Raw genomic sequence first — 20,865 nt, 5'->3', positions numbered from 1 at the left:
AAGAGAAAATAATCTGAAATTGACAGAATCTAAGCATTTTGCAGGCTGTTAAATGTAAGCAAATATTAAAAAAGTAATTATCAGTTACAAAAAAATGTGCTGTAATCCTTTAAACACTAATTTCTCTTTAAAAAAAACAAAATGAGGACACTTTTTAAAAACCTGATCTGACAATTACCATTATAATGTAGTTACCTGCCAATAGTCAAGTCAAGTCAAGTCAGCTTTATTTATATAGCGCTTTTTCTAATTTTCATTGTTACAAAGCAGCTGTACAAGAAAACATTGACTATAAGTCAAACATAAAAGGTTATGGAAGTCAAAACACAGGTCAAATATCAGACACACAATAAATTCCTATATGCAGTGTTAATTAAATAAAACTATCAAATTCTAGCAGCCCCCCCGGCCAGGCAAAACAGTGCAAAACAGTATGCAAACGGTGGCGAGGAACCCAAAACTCCATTGGAGGAGAAAAAAAACCTCAGAGGGAGACCAGGCCTAACCAGGGGATTCCAGTTCCCCTCTGGCAAAAACTGCAGCCTCTGCCAGGGCTGGACTGGGATAAAAAAAGGGCCCTGGCATTTTTGCTCAGACCAGCCCACCACAATCGGTCGGACACAACCAACCAGTACACCATCCTTGCGGTCCCTGTAGATATGCATATCTACTTTTCCATTCCCAAAAACCCCTACAAAGCTGAGAACTAAGTGCCATGGACCAGTGTACTCACTCTCTCTTGACTGACTCCGTGGTGATCAAAGGTGGCAGTGGAGTAGGGCCTACACAAAGTGAGGGCAGCCTGAGAGAGAGAGAGAGAGAGAGAGAGAGAGGAGAATGATAACTGAATGAGAAAAATGATCCCCATACAAGTATCACAATGTAGAGAGATGGTTGCACATATTTTATACACAAACGTGAGGGCATCGAGAGAGAGAGAGAGAGAGAGAGAGAGAGAGAGAGAATAACGAGTCACATTTTCAGTCTACAATATTATGAATATTTTTATAATAATATCAATAATCTCAACTCACCTTACAATAACAGCAGTTTCCTCAGTAGCTTGCTCTTCTCTACAACTCTGTCAATTACAATGTGCTCCATGTTATAAAAGCTAGTTAACATTAGAATAATCAGCCAAAGTTGCAATTGAATAAGTTAACTCTGCTAACCTAGCTACCAAAAAAAGGCAAAATAGCTTATGCTGTGTTATTTGACTTTAGCTGACTGAGTGGCTAGTCCAGTAGGTGACAATCTGACAGACATTATAATAGTGACAACGATTATGTTGTCTTACTATAATATTCATTAATTTAGGTAAATCATCATCTTCGTCGTGGCCCAACCAGGCCCACACACTGTGATGTCACCGTCCGGAGCAGAAGGTGGCAGTAATGCACCAAAAAGCTGTTTACCATAAAACACGAAGAAGTCACCGGCCGGTCCCTGTATGGTGGTGGCGTCACTTACTGGACCAGGATCGGTGATCCTTAGCAGTTATGTTTCCGATATGAGCTTGTTCTTCAGAAAAGTTTGGTAATATGTAACGTTAGCTTGTGTGGACGCTACCGCACTACTTGATCAACAAAAGAGCTTCGCTACTAAAAAGCTATTTGATTCAGAAAACAGCGACGTTACCACCACGCTACTGAAAAATGTAGTTAAGCTAGTAGCGTCACTGCTTGTAGCGACGCTACTGCCCAACACTGCTTACCGTTTCAAGTACACTCTCCTACTCACTCTGTCTCTCATTGACTTCACTATCAGACACCTACTCCTCTGCCTGGGTGCCGCCATGGCTTGTCACCTCTCCTCCATGTGCTATGTTCACCTGTTTTTGCAAAATTTCGTCAGGTAAGCTTCTATAGGCTTGGAAACTGAAGCTACAGCACTTAACATGTCGGTTATTTTTGCACATGTTGAGGCATCAACCTCTAGAATTTTTATTTGTTTGGCCCGCAACTGCTCCTTGCCCTTGCGCTTTTGTTTCTCCATCCTAAATCCACAGATTTCTGGCTCTGACCCACTGACTGCATTTGACATAAGAAACCGAGGGGGAGGGGTGGAGCCCTAACCCTAAGAGATGATTGGGCCAGCCCAGTGTCAGTATGGATAATGAACCAATGGGCCGCTGTCCTTGCTTTATGGGCCGGTCGTTGGCAAATAAAAAAAAACATTTTATATCAACCGGCCCCCAAGTGCGTCGGCCCACCGGGCATTTGCTCGGTGTGCCAGATTACCAGTCCAGCCCTGGCCTCTGCACAAGCTCGACAGTGCTTGCACAACAAGGCAAAATAAAAAACTAAGTTAGATTTAAAATTATCATTAATAATCTAATAGCGACTGAAGTTTTGTAGAGTCGCCACGTCCTTCGTCCAGCATTTGTCAGGTCTGGGAATGGATTGCGCCCTGCCCGCTCCGGTAACCTTGGACTGCGTCCTGCCCGCTCTGGTAACCTTGGAACAATGAGACAAGACTGGCTGAGAGTAGAGTACTGTTCTGCACTCTTTGATGCAACAAATGCATCAGTTGTTATTGGAAGTGTCCCTGGTTCCGGTTGATCTAACTAGTGCAGCCTAGATCTTTGAAATATATATATTATGATAGTCTAGTATATGCAAGATTAAAAAGATGCGTCTTTAGTCCTAATTTAAACTGACAGAGTGTGTCCGCCTCCCGGACAGTGCAGGGAAGACTGTTCCAAAGTTTAGGCGCTAGATAGGAAAATTATCTGCCGCCTGCACTTGATTTTGAAATTCTAGGTATTACCAACTGACCTGACAATAAAGCAGACATTTCCATTTTCATTCTCTCCAGCTCAGTCCATGTGCTGTCTTTCTGTGGAAGTCAAGAAAGAACTGTACACATGAAAACAATAAACTTCTCATGACTATTCAACTACTCATGAAAACCGTAAATAACGTCTCTTTAAATGTCTGTCGATGTGTCCACATGAGTCAGTAAACAATAGTGATGAAATCTTTTAAGCATTTTATGTACAGTTCAGCCTCTTTAAATGATGCAAGATATTGTAATTAGAATATATATATATATATATATATATATATTTGTATTGTATTTGTTTGTTTATTTTAGGCCCTTTAAGACTTACTAAGATTACAGTTACTTTATGTGAATTACGTCATTTACATTTATGCATTTGGCAGCCGCTTTTATCGAAATCGACTTATTGCATTGTACTATCCAGTACATTTGTTTCTGACTATGTGCAATCCCCTGGGATCGAACCAAGACCTTGGCATTGCAAGTGTCATTCTCTAACCACTGAGCCACAGGAAAGCAATTATAAATTAAAAATGTGACATTCGAGAAGCAGTTTGAGTAAAGATGAAAGTGATGTTTGCTACTGCTGCTGTTATTTCTACTCCCCTTGCCCCTATTGCTTCTGATATCACAAGCAGTACTACCAATTCCCCAACTTCATGATTATACATGCTCTCACTCTCAGGCCCGCTGCTGTGTCTGCTAGCGTTTGAGTCATGTGGAATTGCGCACAGACACATCACGTGCATTGACAATTCGTGCCGGCGCGCAAGTGCGCATCACTGTAATAAATGATAAGCCATGTCACAAAAAAGGATGTATCCCTCTGGTGCTGAAAAGAGAAAGAATAAAAGGACAGAGGTGGAGAAAAAAAGAACAAGATAAATGTATGTTTGCATGATTCATTTCTGTATGTTTTGTGCAACAAAAGCACAAATTGTGCTCACGTCACTTGAAGTAGCAGCTAGTCATGACTCATGATCTTATAACCATCACCAGAGCTAACATTAAATCCCCGCCATCAACAGTGAAATGTCTCGCATTATTAATATACATTTATCTAGGTGTATTTTATGTATTGATTATAGATATCAGTTTAAGTTGGAGAAAACAGCCGAAGGGGATCTTGCCCCAAGTGAAAGGGATGCCAGCTAGCATTGCTGTATGTGTTGAAGTGAACGTTAGAAAATATACCAATACCATGTTGGGTGGGGAGACTTCTGTGATGAAAATAGACTTCAATTTTATTAATATGGTGGCGAGTGATGTAGCAAATCCTCATATTTCGAAGATACAGTAGATCACCATGTTAAGTTTTCACTATACTGCAATAATGCCTCATTTGGCAATAGAATATGAATTGTTAGGTGTGGTCACTGGTGTGGAATTGCTTGCTGTGTAAGTAATGATGGCAAAATTAACTCTTTCTATTCGATCAACTATGCACTTATGCAATGCTATTTTTTTCAGGAACACTGTGGAAGTACTTTGGAGCACAACCAACTCTACCAGGCCATGATCAAGTGTCAGTGCCTCCACAGCTGATGATACAGCAGGTGAGTTTTCTCTTGATGGCAAATGGTTATATAGCCTGTTAATATGACATGACACATTTAACATACTGTAGCTTTTTATTATTTTTATTTTATCATTGCAGGTTCATCCACTGCAGAGTTACAAGCACCTGAAAGCGAGGAGCAGTTACAAGCACTTACATTCACTGATACATCGGTTTCAAACTCAGCCGGCATGACAGGTCAGTTAATCTAACAGTTTGTGTTTTGTGTTCGCTTTACTGTAAAATATCCTGTGTTATGTTATAATAAAACATTTTACATCTGCACCCACTGCTATAGATTTCCCATCCACAAGCTCCAGCTATCAAGATAGATCAACAGCTCTTCCAATTGACCGAGTTGAATGGTCAGAATTCCTGTCAGATTCAGAAAGGACTGATCTGGTAAGAAGAGGGCCAGTGCCAATAAGTGACACCTTCACCGTCCCCATCAGATGGACGAAGCTTTCACTGCCACTATACATACAGAGAATTAGGTAATGGGGAAAAAATCAAGCAAAGCTGGTTAAACTTTGGAGTGCTGCTAAATTTTCTCAACTCTCTTATGGAGATGAGGCTGATATTGATGGTAGTGCACTGGCTGTAGAGATTGAGAGTCTTCCTGAACTTCCCCAAACTATGATGACCGCCCTTGAGCTTCTCACATACCTCTCACAAAATGAGATGTGTGAGCTTTACCAAATCATTGGGTAGCTCCCAGGATAGCCTGTACTCTGCCTGTGACAGTTGCCTCAGCAGAGAGGAGCTTTTCCAAGCTCAAATTGATTAAAACATACTTGAGATCATCAATGGCCCAGGAAAGACTAAGTGGACTTGCAGTTATTAGTGTATTAATAACAAAGTTGGCCAAGCAATACCCTACAATGATGTCATCAGTGACTTTGCCTCCAGAAAAGCTAGGAAGGAACAATTTTGAGGTCATTGTTGAACCCTTGCTGTTTTTATGTTTTCTTTCATTATTTAAGTATCTATTTTTTTGTAACATTCTATTTTTGATTATATTAATGTTTATCTATTTTGGTTTTATTTAAAAGATTGCACATTTAATGCATATTTGCATTTGCACATTTGCAAATTATTTATTTAATGTTTTGTGACAGTTTGTATTCAGAAGTTTAAGAGTAAAGTATTTTATTTAAGTATTGATTTTTTATTATTTATTTTGTATTAATACCTAACCTCGCTGTATTCATTTATAATGTAACATTATAGCGTGGCATTTGTGTCAATAATCTTCAAGCACTGGTGACTCCGTGTGGTGGGAGGGGGGCCCCCAAATCAAATTCTGCTTAGGGTCCCCAAGAGGCTCGGGCCGGCACTGCTCACTCTGCTTATATATCAGTCTGATTCTTCTCTCTGTTCAGGATGATTCGATTAAATTCAATTAAATTCAATTTATATAGCGCTTTTTTACAATGTGCATTGTTCCAAAGCAGCTTTACAGTGAATGGTGTTTATATTACAAGCTAAATTATTCTAGTAAATAATACCTAATAAATGTAGTCTCCCGGTGGATTATTTAGCATATTATGCAAGTGAATGCTTAGTTGAAAAGATGCGTCTTTAATCTAGATTTAGATTGGGGGATTGTGTCTGACCCTCGAATAGTGTCGGGAAGGGTATTCCAGAGTTTAGGTGCCATGTATGAGAAAGCTCGACCCCCTTTGGTGGATTTTGTTATTCTATGGTGAGATAATTCTTTGGTAAATTTTGTAATATGATATCTATATTGGTTAGATCGGCTCCATGAAATATCATCAAGTCTTGTGTATGATTAAATCAATGAGAGGGTCCATTGATGTTTGTGTTACTCAAAAAGAGTGTAGTAGTTCTGTAAACGCCACTGTTAATGCATCGTTAGCCCTATCTACATGTATATTCAAATCTCAGACAATCAGTACTTTATCAACGTTAACCAACGTTACACAACGTTAGGTCAGATCAGAAGTCTGGGAACTCTTTCAAAAAATCAGTGTAGGAACCAGGGGGTCTATACACAGTAGCCAATGTAAAAGAAAGCAATGTTTTTTTACTTTTGTTTGGAATAATAATGTTCAACTTAAGCACTTCAAATGATTTAAATTTAACTCTGTTCTCTGAGTTACAGTAAGAAAGTCTCTAAAGATTGTTGCGACACCACCACCCCGACCAACCGGAGGTGGCTGATGCATATAACAGTAGCTTGGTGGGGTCCTCTCATTTAGACCGAAATAGCTCATTTAGCTCTTCTCACATCCAGCGCTGCCCAACAGAACCAGTCTGAGCTCTGATACCAGAACCAACAGTGAAGACTCTGGATTTAAGGTTTCTTCACTCACTAGAAAAAACAACAGAATATATTATTGATTATATGATGCACTCTAGACAAACCTTACCGCTGGGTTACATTACTTAATCATTTTATAAATGATGTTTTAGGGGCTTTTTGCCTTTATTTACAATGACTGTACATTTTTGTACAAAAATGGACAAGTTACAAATGACTAAATACATTTCTAGGTTAATTTTAAACAAACAAGCCTTTTTTAGAGTGTGTACTGCAAGAATTATGAATAAAATAAATGTCATTAAGTAACTGTATTTTGTCTTTGTAATGTAATATGTACTGTGAAACCTTTCCAATGGAGCTAACTTGAACAGATTTTTTTGCACCTTCATGAATTAATATAGAAGTTACTGAAAAATCACTTTTCTAGTTTCTTGGTTTTTCTCTTCAATTTGTTTCTGTTTCTCATAAACCTCTCTGTTTGTTTGTGACAGTTTTTCTTGAGTTTCTTTTAGAAGTGTGTCTTGTTCTTCTATTGTTTTGTCCCTCAAATTTATTTTCTTTTGTAGTTCATCTGTATCTCTCAAAAGTTCATGTAGTTCATTTTTATCAGTCTCCAAATTTGTTATCTTTTTGTCACTTTCTGATAAACGTCTCTCTGTCTTGTCAAGGTGCTTAGATTTGTTTAAACTCTGAAAGATAGAAAAAAATAATTGCCTTTCTAATTTCACGCACACTACATTATATAGTTTACAGAAGATCCACTTAAAACTCATGTTAATTCTATAATATACAGCTTGGTACTGCTGATCATATTTGACTTATTCTGTCAAGAAAAATATGTGGATATAAAATGATGATGTGATGATGTGTTTAACAAACTTTAATTTAAAATATATATTTTCCCAATAACATCATAACAGAATCGGATCAGTATTTACATTCAAATATAAGCAAATGTAAACTTCTTTGCAATTATTATTTATTATCAATGGGAGTAATTAATCCTGTTAATTTTGTGGTCAGTATTTAAAAAAATAGAAAAAATAAGAAAACTAAATAAAATGTCTCTGACCTGTTTACGGTTTCATACATATTGCTGTTCAAAGTAGTGGAGACAGGAATTTACACAACGATGCCATAGAAGAACCATTTTTGTTTCCACAAAGAGCCATTCATTTAAAGGTTCTTTAAAGAACCATCTTTTACTTTAATAATCTGTAGAACCTTTTTGGCCACGAAGAACCTTATTGGGAAACAGAATGGTTCTTTGGACCTTAAAGGTTCTTTATGGGACCATTTAGTCTTAAAAGGTTCTTCTATGGCATTGTGAAGCACCTATTATGTTTTTACCTATAAGAACATCTTCTTTAGACCTTATAGACTGATCTACAATAGTGCATAAAAGCACACAAAGGCCAAAGTCAATATGTATCAATGAATAAACAGTTATTTTGTGAGACCCCCTTATTAGATGTACACTCACCTCTTCTAGGTTTGGAGTTCTCCGTTTAATTTTTTTTTGCAATTTTTTCATGCTGTATGAAAAATACAATTACATTTATCTAGGGGTCATTTCATAAAATATTTTCATCATATGTCTCATCTAAACATAAATATATTACTTGATCACTGGATGATTAGGTAATTAATTTAACATTAGAGGTCTGAATGTTAAAAAGATTAAACTACATCAATTCTGAAAGTCCAATAGAACATCAGCAGTTTATACTCTGTATTTTGCAGTATTTAACAGAAGTGTTTTTACACTTACTTTTGCCCGATACTCTGGGCATTACGTGATAAAGCAGGAAACGCAAAATGATCATAAATTAGCCTCCTATATTTACATAAAAGCAGAAGCTCTGATATGTTCAAATCCAGTCAATTATAATGAACAACAAAAGTGACTTACCCTATACCGAGATGGACAAATATTGAGACCAATTTTCCTCCCCTGCAGAAAAAATATGAGCTTATTTAGTAGTAACATTTCAGAACAGTTTTAATTGTTAGTATGGGATGTTGTTTAATACCTGCTCTATTAACCAGTCAACAACTTTGTCGATTGCATCATCATTCTTCTGACACTGCAGTAATCCTGTGTCTTCATAGAACAGACAGTCCACTGTCAGTATATCTGTCCTGTTGACATATCTGCTGCTGTCTGCTACAGTTTTCTCTGGGTCAAACGTGTGATGTACCACCAAGAGAACCTTCAGTTTAGAGGCTGTTCAAAGAAACACAGAAATGATTTACTTAAATAATTATTTTCACTTAAAACTTGGTTTTAAAGTGAAACATTTAATCAGACTTTAGACAAAGTATTAAATAAAATACAAATATTGAAACTCAATATATAACCTGTTGAGTCTGTGAATTGTCTCAGTGCTGCTTCGATATCAGTTCGAGCTCGTAAAACGATACGACAGAAAACCAAAACAACGTCACTCTCATTCACTGTAGGAACTGTCCTCAGATTATGAATGCATTTGCTTAGAATGTGAATTATTTTCATGTTCGTTTCATTTGTTTTTCCAGCTGCAGGTGTGAATAGATTGACTCTGTCTGAAAAATGAATTGGCAGGAGAAAAAACAAAAAACAAATTAGAACAAATATGATCATGTCAAAATGAACTTACAATCAGTACCAGTACCAATCTAAACAATAGTGTAATGGGGGTATTTTTACTTTCCTTCATGTCACACTAAAATACCATCTGGAAAATGGTATTGAGTTTGTGAGAGTGTATATAATACAACTTGATCAGTTATCAACAAAAGTCAAGAATTTAATATTTACATCTATAAAATGATAAGTTCCATTCCTTGATTTTGATTGACCAATAGCTGTGCTTTATTCACAATAAAGCAGTCAAAGTTAAGCAGTCAAAAATAAAACATTTATTGACCAAATCAGAAATATTTTATATACAATTTATATAACAAATTTTATTAAAGCAATAAGCCCTGCAAAGCAGTAGGTTACAGTGCATTTCACCCCTCTTAAAACCCCCTTAGCTGATATTAAACCCACTGGTTTGCATGGCTTATTGCTTTTATAAAACGGTTATTCCGTATGTGTAGCAAGGTTTCATAAAATAAAGTGATATTTAGGCTATGTTATGCCCTTATAAATCAGAATCAAGGACCAGAACTGACCGTTTTATAAAACTAATTTTATAACAGAACAAATATGTGATCATTATAAACTAGATAGCATCTGCCTATAAAATACAGAATGTTCTCTTTGAGGTAGGCTATAATAAAACACAATCTGAACAATACTGGGATGCGGGTATGTTATAGCCATTAGAAGACCAGAAAATAATATTGTGTGTGTGAGAAAGTTTAAAATCCAATTTTATCAGTTATTACAAAAAAAGTCAAGAATTCAATATTCAGAATTAAACAAGCAGTTTTTATGTTCAGAAGATGCACAAACCTGTTCTAGTTTTGAAGCTCACTTTGTCCTTCCAATTTTTCTCCGATGATTTAGAGTTATTAGTAGCCTTCAAACACATAACAGTTATGAAATTCAGATCCAGTGTCAGGACGGAAACTGTATTAGGTGTTTGCGTTTGAAGCCACTACTAAAGTATAACAATTTATTCAAGCTTACCTCAGAAACCATCTCTGTTTGATCCCGAACTTGTGATGAATCTGTGGTTTTGTGGTTAAAGGAGACATTAGTAGTTAAATCATGACCCCAACAACTGCTTGTCACTTATATTGACAAGCCATTTTGATTATACGTATACAAATTCATTATATTTTAAGCTCTAGCCTTGTACTTGGAGACTCACATATATTACTGTACAAAAGTGTCAAAACTTTTTTACCCATAAAAACACACAAAAGTAAAGCCTTTTAACCAGCAGTTAGTTTGTCCTTCATAAGACTCACACACCTGAACTAGTTTTGGAGCTCTCTTCTTCCATCCTTGACTTATCCTCAACCTGCAGACACAACAGTTGTAAAATTCAGTGCAGTGTCGGGATGAGAACAGTATTACTGCAGGTTTTCCTTCAAACTCGCCACACTTCTCTTCTCTGTTTAATGCTGGAGTTGTATTGAGTCTGTGGTTTTGTAGTTAAATTGGTCATTAAATCATGAACCTATACTCTTTTGTGTCATCATCACTAATATTGACAAGCCATTTCAAATATACACAAATTCATTATATTTGCCTACAGCTTGACCTCAGAGACTGACATACATCGAGCATTAAACTGCACAGAATCCAGACTTATGTGAGAAAACCCACTTAAGTCAAGACTTCAATATGCATACTTTTATAAGCAGTTATTTTTGTATTGTCCTCATAAGATGCACGTATGTACTATTTTCAGAAATGTACAATACCAGAAGTGTTAACCACATGTAATACTTCTTGCCTTGCTAGCAGTCCTTGAAAAATACACAATTTCCCCAGTAGCTGAAGTAATAGCCCATTGCTCTTGGTGTATGTGTGTTCACAACTTGCAGTGCATGTGTTTACTGGATTGGTTAAATACAGAGGACACATTTGCGTGCCGTGATAAATTGCAGCCCCTCTTTACAGAAATTTTTTGGAAATATAACAAAAAATATATTTCAATATACCCAAATGTGTTTAAAGTTTAATATACAGGTGAGTGGCTCTTCATTCCAGTTTTGCTTATAGTCAATATGTTTCACGTACAGCTGCTTTGTAACAATTAAAAATGTTAAAAGCGCTATATATATCGCACACATATAGTCATATTAAACATACACTATTTATTTTGTTTAACATGTTTATTTTAGTGCTGTCAATCGATTAAAAATTAACTAACTAATCACACACAGCGTTGATGTTTTTAAATGTACTTTTACATTCTAATAATTTCACATTTTATCTCCAAATAAATGTGGAAACAAAACAGCATCATTTTATGAATGAAAGACAACATTCTAATATTGTTGGCTTTGCAACTGATGTCTATATTAATGTATATATTTTGTCTACTCATCAAACCCATTATAACAAGTGTGCCCTTCCTACCTGTTACAGGAAATATATGAAGTTCTCAAACACTATACTGCTTAATACATGAAATACAGAAGTATCATCATTAAAGCCACAAAATCACAATGATTTCTGGAGGTAGCTGCATCCCTTCTAGCTCTAAGCCACTACTAAAGTATAACAATTTATTCAAGCTTACCTCACAAACCTTCTCTGTTTGATCCTGAACTTGTGATGAATCTGTGGTTTTGTGGTTAAAGCAGACATTAGTAGTTAAATCATGACCCCAACAACTGCTTGTCACTTATATTGACAAGCCATTTTGATTATACGTATACAAATTCATTATATTTTAAGCTCTAGCCTTGTACTTGGAGACTCACATATATTACTGTACAAAAGTGTCAAAACTTTTTTTATCCATAAAAACACACAAAAGTAAAGCCTTTTAACCAGCAGTTAGTTTGTCCTTCATAAGACTCACACACCTGAACTAGTTTTGGAGCTCTCTTCTTCCATCCTTGACTTATCCTCAACCTGCAGACACAACAGTTGTAAAATTCAGTGCAGTGTCGGGATGAAAACAGTATTACTGCAGGTTTTCCTTTAAACTCGCCACACTTCTCTTCTCTGTTTAATGCTGGAGTTGTATTGAGTCTGTGGTTTTGTAGTTAAATCGGTCATTAAATCATGAACCTATACTCTTTTGTGTCATCATCACTAATATTGACAAGCCATTTCAAATATACACAAATTCATTATATTTGCCTACAGCTTGACCTCAGAGACTGACATACATCGAGTATTAAACTGCACAGAATCCAGACTTATGTGAGAAAACCCACTTAAGTCAAGACTTCAATATGCGTACTTTTATAAGCAGTACTTTTTTATTGTCCTCATAAGATGCACGTATGTACTATTTTCAGAAATGTACAATAACAGAAGTGTTAACCACATGTAATAATTCTTGCCTTGCTAGCAGTCCTTGAAAAATACACAATTTCCCCAGTAGCTGAAGTAATAGCCCATTGCTCTGGGTGTATGTGTGTTCACAACTTGCAGTGCATGTGTTTACTGGATTGGTTAAATACAGAGGACACATTTGCATGCCGTGATAAATTGCAGCCCCTCTTTAAAACAATTATTTGGAAATATTACAAAAAATATATTTCAATATACCCAAATGTGTTTAAAGTTTAATATACAGGTGTGTGGCTCTTCATTCCAGTTTTGCTTATAGTCAATATGTTTCACGTACAGCTGCTTTGTAACAATTAAAAATGTTAAAAGCGCTATATATATCGCACACATATAGTCATATTAAACATACACTATTTATTTTGTTTAACATGTTTATTTTAGTGCTGTCAATCGATTAAAAATTAACTAACTAATCACACACAGCGTTGATGTTTTTAAATGTACTTTTACATTCTAATAATTTCACATTTTATCTCCAAATAAATGTGGAAACAAAACAGCATCATTTTATGAATGAAAGACAACATTCTAATATTGTTGGCTTTGCAGCTGATGTCTTTATTAAGTATATATATGTTTCTACTCATCAAACCCATTATAACAAGTGTGCCCTTCCTACCTGTTACAGGAAATATATAAAGTTCTCAAACACTATACTGCTTAATACATGAAATACAGAAGTATCATCATTAAAGCCACAAAATCACAATGATTTCTGGAGGTAGCTGCATCCCTTCTAGCTCTAAGCCACAACTAAAGTATAACAATTTATTCAAGCTTACCTCACAAACCTTCTCTGTTTGATCCTGAACTTGTGATGAATCTGTGGTTTTGTGGTTAAAACAGACATTAGTAGTTAAATCATGACCCCAACAACTGCTTGTCACTTATATTGACAAGCCATTTTGATTATACGTATACAAATTCATTATATTTTAAGCTCTAGCCTTGTACTTGGAGACTCTACTATTTTACTGTACAAAAGTGTCAAAACTTTTTTTATCCATAAAAACACACAAAAGTAAAGCCTTTTAACCAGCAGTTAGTTTGTCCTTCATAAGACTCACACACCTGAACTAGTTTTGAAGCTCTCTTCTTCCATCCTTGACTTATCCTCAACCTGCAGACACAACAGTTGTAAAATTCAGTGCAGTGTCGGGATGAAAACAGTATTACTGCAGGTTTTCCTTCAAACACTTCTCTTCTCTGTTTAATGCTGGAGTTGTATTGAGTCTGTGGTTTTGTAGTTAAATCGGTCATTAAATCATGAACCTATACTCTTTTGTGTCATCATCACTAATATTGACAAGCCATTTAGAATATACACAAATTCATTATATTTGCCCACAGCTTGACCTCAGAGACTGACATACATCGAGCATTAAACTGCACAGAATCCAGACTTATGTGAGAAAACCCACTTAAGTCAAGACTTCAATATGCGTACTTTTATAAGCAGTTATTTTTGTATTGTCCTCATAAGATGCACGTATGTACTATTTTCAGAAATGTACAATACCAGAAGTGTTAACCACATGTAATACTTCTTGCCTTGCTAGCAGTCCTTGAAAAATACACAATTTCCCCAGTAGCTGAAGTAATAGCCCATTGCTCTGGGTGTATGTGTGTTCACAACTTGCAGTGCATGTGTTTACTGGATTGGTTAAATACAGAGGACACATTTGCATGCCGTGATAAATTGCAGCCCCTCTTTACAGACATTTTTGGGAAATATAACAAAAAAAATTATTTCAATATACCCAAATGTGTTTAACGTTTAATATACAGGTGTGTGGCTCTTCATTCCAGTTTTGCTTATAGTCTATATGTTTCACGTACAGCTGCTTTGTAACAATTAAAAATGTTAAAAGCGCTATATATATCGCACACATATAGTCATATTAAACATACACTATTTATTTTGTTTAACATGTTTATTTTAGTGCTGTCAATCGATAAAAAAAATAACTAACTAATCACACACAGCTTTGAAGTTTTTAAATAAAGGCCAAAGTCAATATGTATCAATGAATAAACAGTTATTTTGTGAGACCCCCTTATTAGATGTACACTCACCTCTTCTAGGTTTGGAGTTCTCCGTTTACATTCTTTTGGGTACCAAAGGTTTTTCATGCTGCATACAAAATACAATTACAGAATGTTCTCTTTGAGGTAGGCTATAATAAAACACAATCTGAACAATACTGGGATGCGTGTATGTTATAGCCATTAGAAGACCAGAAAATAATATTGTGTGTGTGAGAAAATTTTAAATCCAATTTGATGAGTTATTATAAAAAGTCAAGAATTCAATATTCAGAATTAAACAAGCAGTTTTTATGTTCAGAAGATGCACAAACCTGTTCTAGTTTTGAAGCTCAATTTGTCCTTCCAATTTTTCTCCGATGATTTAGAGTTATTATTAGCCTTCAAACACATAACAGTTATGAAATTCAGATCCAGTGTCAGGACGGAAACTGTATTAGGTGTTTGCGTTTGAAGCCACTACTAAAGTATAACAATTTATTCAAGCTTACCTCAGAAACCATCTCTGTTTGATCCTGAACTTGTGATGAATCTGTGGTTTTGTGGTTAAAACAGACATTAGTAGTTAAATCATGACCCCAACAACTGCTTGTCACTTATATTGACAAGCCATTTTGATTATACGTATACAAATTCATTATATTTTAAGCCTTGTACTTGGAGACTCACATATATTACTGTACAAAAGTGTCAAAACTTTTTTACCCATAAAAACACACAAAAGTAAAGCCTTTTAACCAGCAGTTAGTTTGTCCTTCATAAGACTCACACACCTGAACTAGTTTTGGAGCTCTCTTCTTCCATTCTTGACTTATCCTCAACCTGCAGACACAACAGTTGTAAAATTCAGTGCAGTGTCGGGATGAAAACAGTATTACTGCAGGTTTTCCTTCAAACTCGCCACACTTCTCTTCTCTGTTTAATGCTGGAGTTGTATTGAGTCTGGGGTTTTGTAGTTAAATTGGTCATTAAATCATGAACCTATACTCTTTTGTGTCATCATCACTAATATTGACAAGCCATTTCAAATATACACAAATTCATTATATTTGCCTACAGCTTGACCTCAGAGACTGACATACATCGAGCATTAAACTGCACAGAATCCAGACTTATGTGAAGTCAAGACTTCAATATGCATACTTTTATAAGCAGTTATTTTTGTATTGTCCTCATAAGATGCACGTATGTACTATTTTCAGAAATGTCCAGAAGTGTCACAATACCAGAAGTGTTAACCACATGTAATACTTCTTGCCTTGCTAGCAGTCCTTGAGAAATATACAATTTCCCCAGTAGCTGAAGTAATAGCCCATTGCTCTGGGTGTATGTGTTCACAACTTGCAGTGCATGTGTTTACTGGATTGGTTAAATACAAAGGACACATTTGCATGCCGTGATAAATTGCAGCCCCTCTTTACAGCAATTTTTGGGAAATATAACAAAAAATATATTTCAATTTACCCAAATGTGTTTAAAGTTTAATATACAGGTGTGTGGCTCTTCATTCCAGTTTTGCTTATAGTCAATATGTTTCAGTACAGCTGCTTTGTAACAATTAAAAATGTTAAAAGCGCTATATATATCGCACACATATAGTCATATTAAACATACACTATTTATTTTGTTTAACATGTTTATTTTAGTGCTGTCAATCGATTAAAAATTAACTAACTAATCACACACAGCGTTGATGTTTTGAAATGTACTTTTACATTCTAATAATTTCACATTTTATCTCCAAATAATATATCTCCAAAGTATGTATATTTTTTCTACTCATCAAACCCATTATAACAAGTGTGCCCTTTCTACCTGTTACAGGAAATATATAAAGTTCTCAAACACTATACTGCTGCTTAATACATGAAATACAGAAGTATCATCATTAAAGCCACAAAATCACAATGATTTCTGGAGGTAGCTGCATGATAGCTTAACTTTGTGTTCACATAGAGCGCTCTATGTGAACACACAGTTAAGCAGGTCTTGCGCGAATGAGGCGTCAAAAACGCGCTATTCGCGAGTAGTTGGGCTTGAACATTTTAGGCTTGTTTGAGATGAACAAAATCTGCGCAGAACGGATCACCGGTGATCACCGCGAGCTGCATGCCGGTTAGAAAAGTGTCCGAGTTACGTCCGCCTTGCTCTGACCTCATGCTGACGTGTGCCAAAAAACTCTCGCGACAGCGAGGCGGCTGTGTCGGATTGAGCAGTCGAGCGCAGTTGCTCTCCACCGACTGCGCTACTCAAAAGCATGATGGGAAACGACTGACTGACGACACAGCTTCGTGCTCATTGGCTGAGAATGTCAGCTGATATTTTTTTCCCCTTCATTCTAAGAAGTCCATTACCTATAGCCTAATACGATTTACTTTTTCTATAGTACTTAGTAATTAGGACATGTTTTATTTTTATTTTCTTGGTTTGAAGTGAAGTCCTGTTTGTTTTTTATTTTCTCTTTATTGAGAGATGTGTATTCTCTTTATACATTGACATTTTTGTACAACATTATTCCATTAAATAAATTAGTCAATCCATCAATACATGCATACATCTAATGTGACTGTTTTACAATTAGGCCTCATGTTTGTGTTTTTATCCGATATCTTTATTTGGATATGTCTGATTCCAGGAGTGCAATAAACAAAACCCACACATGCTCATTTCTTAATTTAGAATGTGTTGTTGTTTCATATTATTTTTTAAGAATAATTTGCAGCACACACTTTTCCTAATCATTAAACATGAATTGAAACTTACATTAAGGTGACAAACAATTGTGTAATATATTTATATGGAATATTTGTCATGTAAAAAAGGGATAGTTCACCCAAATAACTTTAATAATAATAAAAACAATTTTCTTTGGTGCTGAATTATCTGCAGTCAGGACTGTTTATTTTTTACTCGACATTAATTTCATTAGATGCAAGTTGCAATACCACTCTAGATCAGATAGATTATATCCCTACCATTTACTGAATAAGCCATTTTAAGTAATGAGCACTGTTCACCTTCGGTGATTCTCCTCATCATAACCATCTTCGTGTAAAAACAGTGGTATTTCAACTGCATCAACTTCGTCTGCGATAAAGAACGCGAACGCGATCTCTTCCATTGTTGACGTTTGCAGTCCACAACACAGCGAGATTCAGGAAGTGTCCGGCTTGCCTGCACTTTTTTTCACTCCTCCCCTCACTGTAGCCGCCTACTCTCGCCAATATTTCAGGCGAGGCAAGGCGCATCTCAAACAAGCCTTTTGTGTTTACTCGCTTCATTCGCACGTGAAATTTGCGTCATTCGCGCTATTCGCGTCATTCGCGAGTGAAATTCGCTTCACGAAAATGTTTTTACCATTTACCAGATTCTCCGACCTCCTCACTCACTTTCTTCCAAGCAAGATCCTTTTTATTCCTATTTTTATAAAAATATGAACACGTATCATATAGCTCCGGGTGTCCACACACTGAGATGAGCTTGTCCTCCATTTTGCATTTCTGCCTCTGCTCGCTACGTCACTACTAGAGCAGGCTCCTGATTGGTTAACGCGGCGCGAATTTTCGCCAAAGTTCGGATTTTTCAACTCGCGCGATTCGCCTCACTCGCGTCATTCGCGCAATTCGCGTCATTCGCGCCGCAAGCGCGTCTATCGCGTCTCTGCATTGACTTAACATGTAAATCACTCGCGCTTGACGCCTCATTCGCGCTCGGTGTGAACACACAGTAAAATACGCTTTTCACTACTCTCTGCATTCAGACTTTATTTGATTGAAGAGAAGTTATTACGCAGCTTTTATCCACTGCGGTTAGGCCAGCCTCCACTTTGACAACGACGGTCAAGTCAGCCATCACGCGGTTTTGTTGGGCGCGCATATACTAGGCATTACGGTACTACAGTAAAGGCGCATCTGCGCATTGGGATTACGAAATAAAAGCGTTCTTCCGGCGAACGCGGTTTCTCTTTCAACCACCAGTTTGTGTATATTCGATGTTTGCTAAATTGTTATTACCTGTTGCTTTGGAGTTATGGGTAATTGATGCTAACTATTTTGGCTGTTACTAACGTTTTGCTGTCCAGTTGTAGATAAATAATTTGAGTTTTTATTTATAAGACCATGAAATGTCTCTAATACGCCTCTCTTTTTTTACAAGTTTAAACATATTTTCTCTCTGTTTCCGAGTCTGTAGTAGAAAGAGTCTGCAGAAACAGGGATTTTCTTTTAACATATATGTCTTATAGAAACACAGCACACAAGAGATATTTTACAGCAACTGGTCAGAAAGACTTTAGCAACCACCAGAATAGTTAGCAACAGTTTACAAATTTCCCATAACCCCACAGCAACAGGTGATAACAATTTAGCAAACACATAAAATACACAAACTGGTGAACTCGCCGAAAGAACGCTTTTATTTTGAAATCACAATGCTCAAGACGCTCGGCAGTAAGTTTACCGTAATGTCAAGTATATGCGCGCACAACCAAACGGTGTGTTCAAAGTGGATGCTTGCCTGACGTCAGTCTTTAGCCCATATGTACAACATACGGGACCGCTGTCGCATTGCGTTGCGCCGTGTTCAACATCCAGAAGCTGTCAAACTATACTGGACGTATCAATACAACGATTTATAATCGCGCCTAAATAGTTTAAAGGCCTTCATGCTATAAGAGCGTGATTGTATAATGTAACGCTAGACGATGACAGAAAAACCGCATGTTGCGTTAAACGCGTTAATCTGAAAACATTTATCGCATGCGTTAACGCGTTAACGCTGACAGCCCTACATAAAGTTGACTTGACTATCACTCAATTGTTTTAAGGAAAATAAAAAAATAAACAGCTATTTTTTTCATGCACTTTAGCACAGAGTTTACTTACCGTTCTTATTCAAATCTTGTGTTAAAGCTGATGTATATTTTCAAACGGATTTGTATTTTGAATTGTTTCAATCGATTGTTAGGAGAACGTCGCTAATAGATATGAGCTGAAAAAGCCAGTCATGCTGGTTTGACCTGATCGAAAAACTCTTTCACTTTCATTATAGAGCAGATCAGTGGAGAAGGTCCTGGCTGCAGGCTGCAGTACGGGGCGGTGCTAAACATGGGGGAGGAGCTCAATGTTGAGTGCCGCCCTCAACACATCCCATTGTGTGGTGAGTCCATGTGTCTTGTCAGTCTAGTTTGGTGTATTTGTAGTTCTTGTTTTGAGTTTATTTTAAGTCTTTGTATAGTGTAGTTAGTCCAGGGACCCGTTTCAATAAGGAGGTTCAAGCAACACTGAGTTAAAATATGAACTCTGAGTTGAACATCCTTCAGTCCGGTGACTTTAAATGCTCTTGCTAGTAGGATGCCTGACTGGGAAATGTTTGATATATTTAACAAACTGGCCTTGAAAGTTATGAGGACATGAGAACCGAGCACTGTGGCTATAGAAGACAGAAAACTGGCCATGCTTGCCCCTGCTCCAGCTATGTGTAACGGAGGCCAGCTAGTGAAGAGCTGTGCAGTGTGTAAGCCTCACTCCCCGACCAACAGAGATGCTCTACTGACAGACGCAATAGGGACTGCGGTCTTTAGCCTCCTCGTTAGAGCGCCCGTCTCTCATTCGGACCGACGGCAGTTCGAAGCCCGCGTAGAACTGTGCGAGTGGGACCTTTTAAATGTGCACCCAATCACAATGGGAAATCCTAAAGGGTATTTGAATTATTATCTAATTCCAGAGGTGGCAGCAAGACCACATTTATTTGATCAGCCTAATTCAGCCTAATCCTATGAAACTCCTCTTTGATGGCTCTCAAAGGAAACTTAACACAAATGTATAAAAAGTGCGTGAGAGCGATGCAGACTTTTCTTACTGCTCTGCATACAGTTGCCTTGCTAACGTGTTCTGCATCCCCGGTGTTATAAAGAAAGCTTCCATTAGCAAAGAAACGTAAGGCCGCACAGAGAATCTGCTCAGATGTAAGAGCGCGGCCACGACGAGTGAGGTTTGTGATCGAACTATTGTGACTTCACCCATTACACTAGCTTGAACTCTCTGAGCTGTTTCAGGGACAACAAGTTTAAACTCATCTGTAAAAGAGACAGAAAGGACTAAGTGAAAAAGTGAAAGTGACCTTTTTGTCAGTTATGGTGAACCATAACAGAAATGTGACCTCTGCATTCAACCCATCCAGTGAGTAGTGAACACAGTGTGCAGCTATCACTGCAGCGCC

At 36.9% G+C, this 20,865-nt stretch overlaps 1 protein-coding gene across 1 annotated transcript in view; it reads right to left on the bottom strand.

Annotated features, from left to right (window-relative positions):
* Positions 1–6,369: 6,369 nt before the first annotated feature.
* LOC306909257 (uncharacterized protein) overlaps positions 6,370–20,865 on the bottom strand; it is a 40,106-nt gene continuing 25,610 nt past the window's right edge. The window contains exons 12-24 of the mRNA XM_079482764.1: positions 14,677–14,734; positions 13,672–13,720; positions 13,383–13,423; positions 12,105–12,153; positions 11,816–11,856; positions 10,537–10,585; positions 10,249–10,289; positions 10,072–10,138; positions 8,991–9,194; positions 8,663–8,856; positions 8,542–8,583; positions 8,113–8,164; positions 6,370–6,677 (exon numbers count right to left, since the gene is read on the bottom strand). Coding sequence (XP_079338890.1) covers positions 8,138–8,164; positions 8,542–8,583; positions 8,663–8,856; positions 8,991–9,194; positions 10,072–10,138; positions 10,249–10,289; positions 10,537–10,585; positions 11,816–11,856; positions 12,105–12,153; positions 13,383–13,423; positions 13,672–13,720; positions 14,677–14,734 — 862 coding nt within the window. The 3' untranslated portion in view covers positions 6,370–6,677; positions 8,113–8,137. The remainder of the gene's footprint in view (positions 6,678–8,112; positions 8,165–8,541; positions 8,584–8,662; positions 8,857–8,990; positions 9,195–10,071; positions 10,139–10,248; positions 10,290–10,536; positions 10,586–11,815; positions 11,857–12,104; positions 12,154–13,382; positions 13,424–13,671; positions 13,721–14,676; positions 14,735–20,865) is intronic.

Source organism: Barbatula barbatula (genome assembly GCF_947034865.1).
Source record: "Barbatula barbatula genome assembly, chromosome: 2".
In the NCBI taxonomy this organism is placed as follows: domain Eukaryota; kingdom Metazoa; phylum Chordata; class Actinopteri; order Cypriniformes; family Nemacheilidae; genus Barbatula; species Barbatula barbatula.
This window is presented reverse-complemented; position numbering and strand designations above follow the sequence as displayed.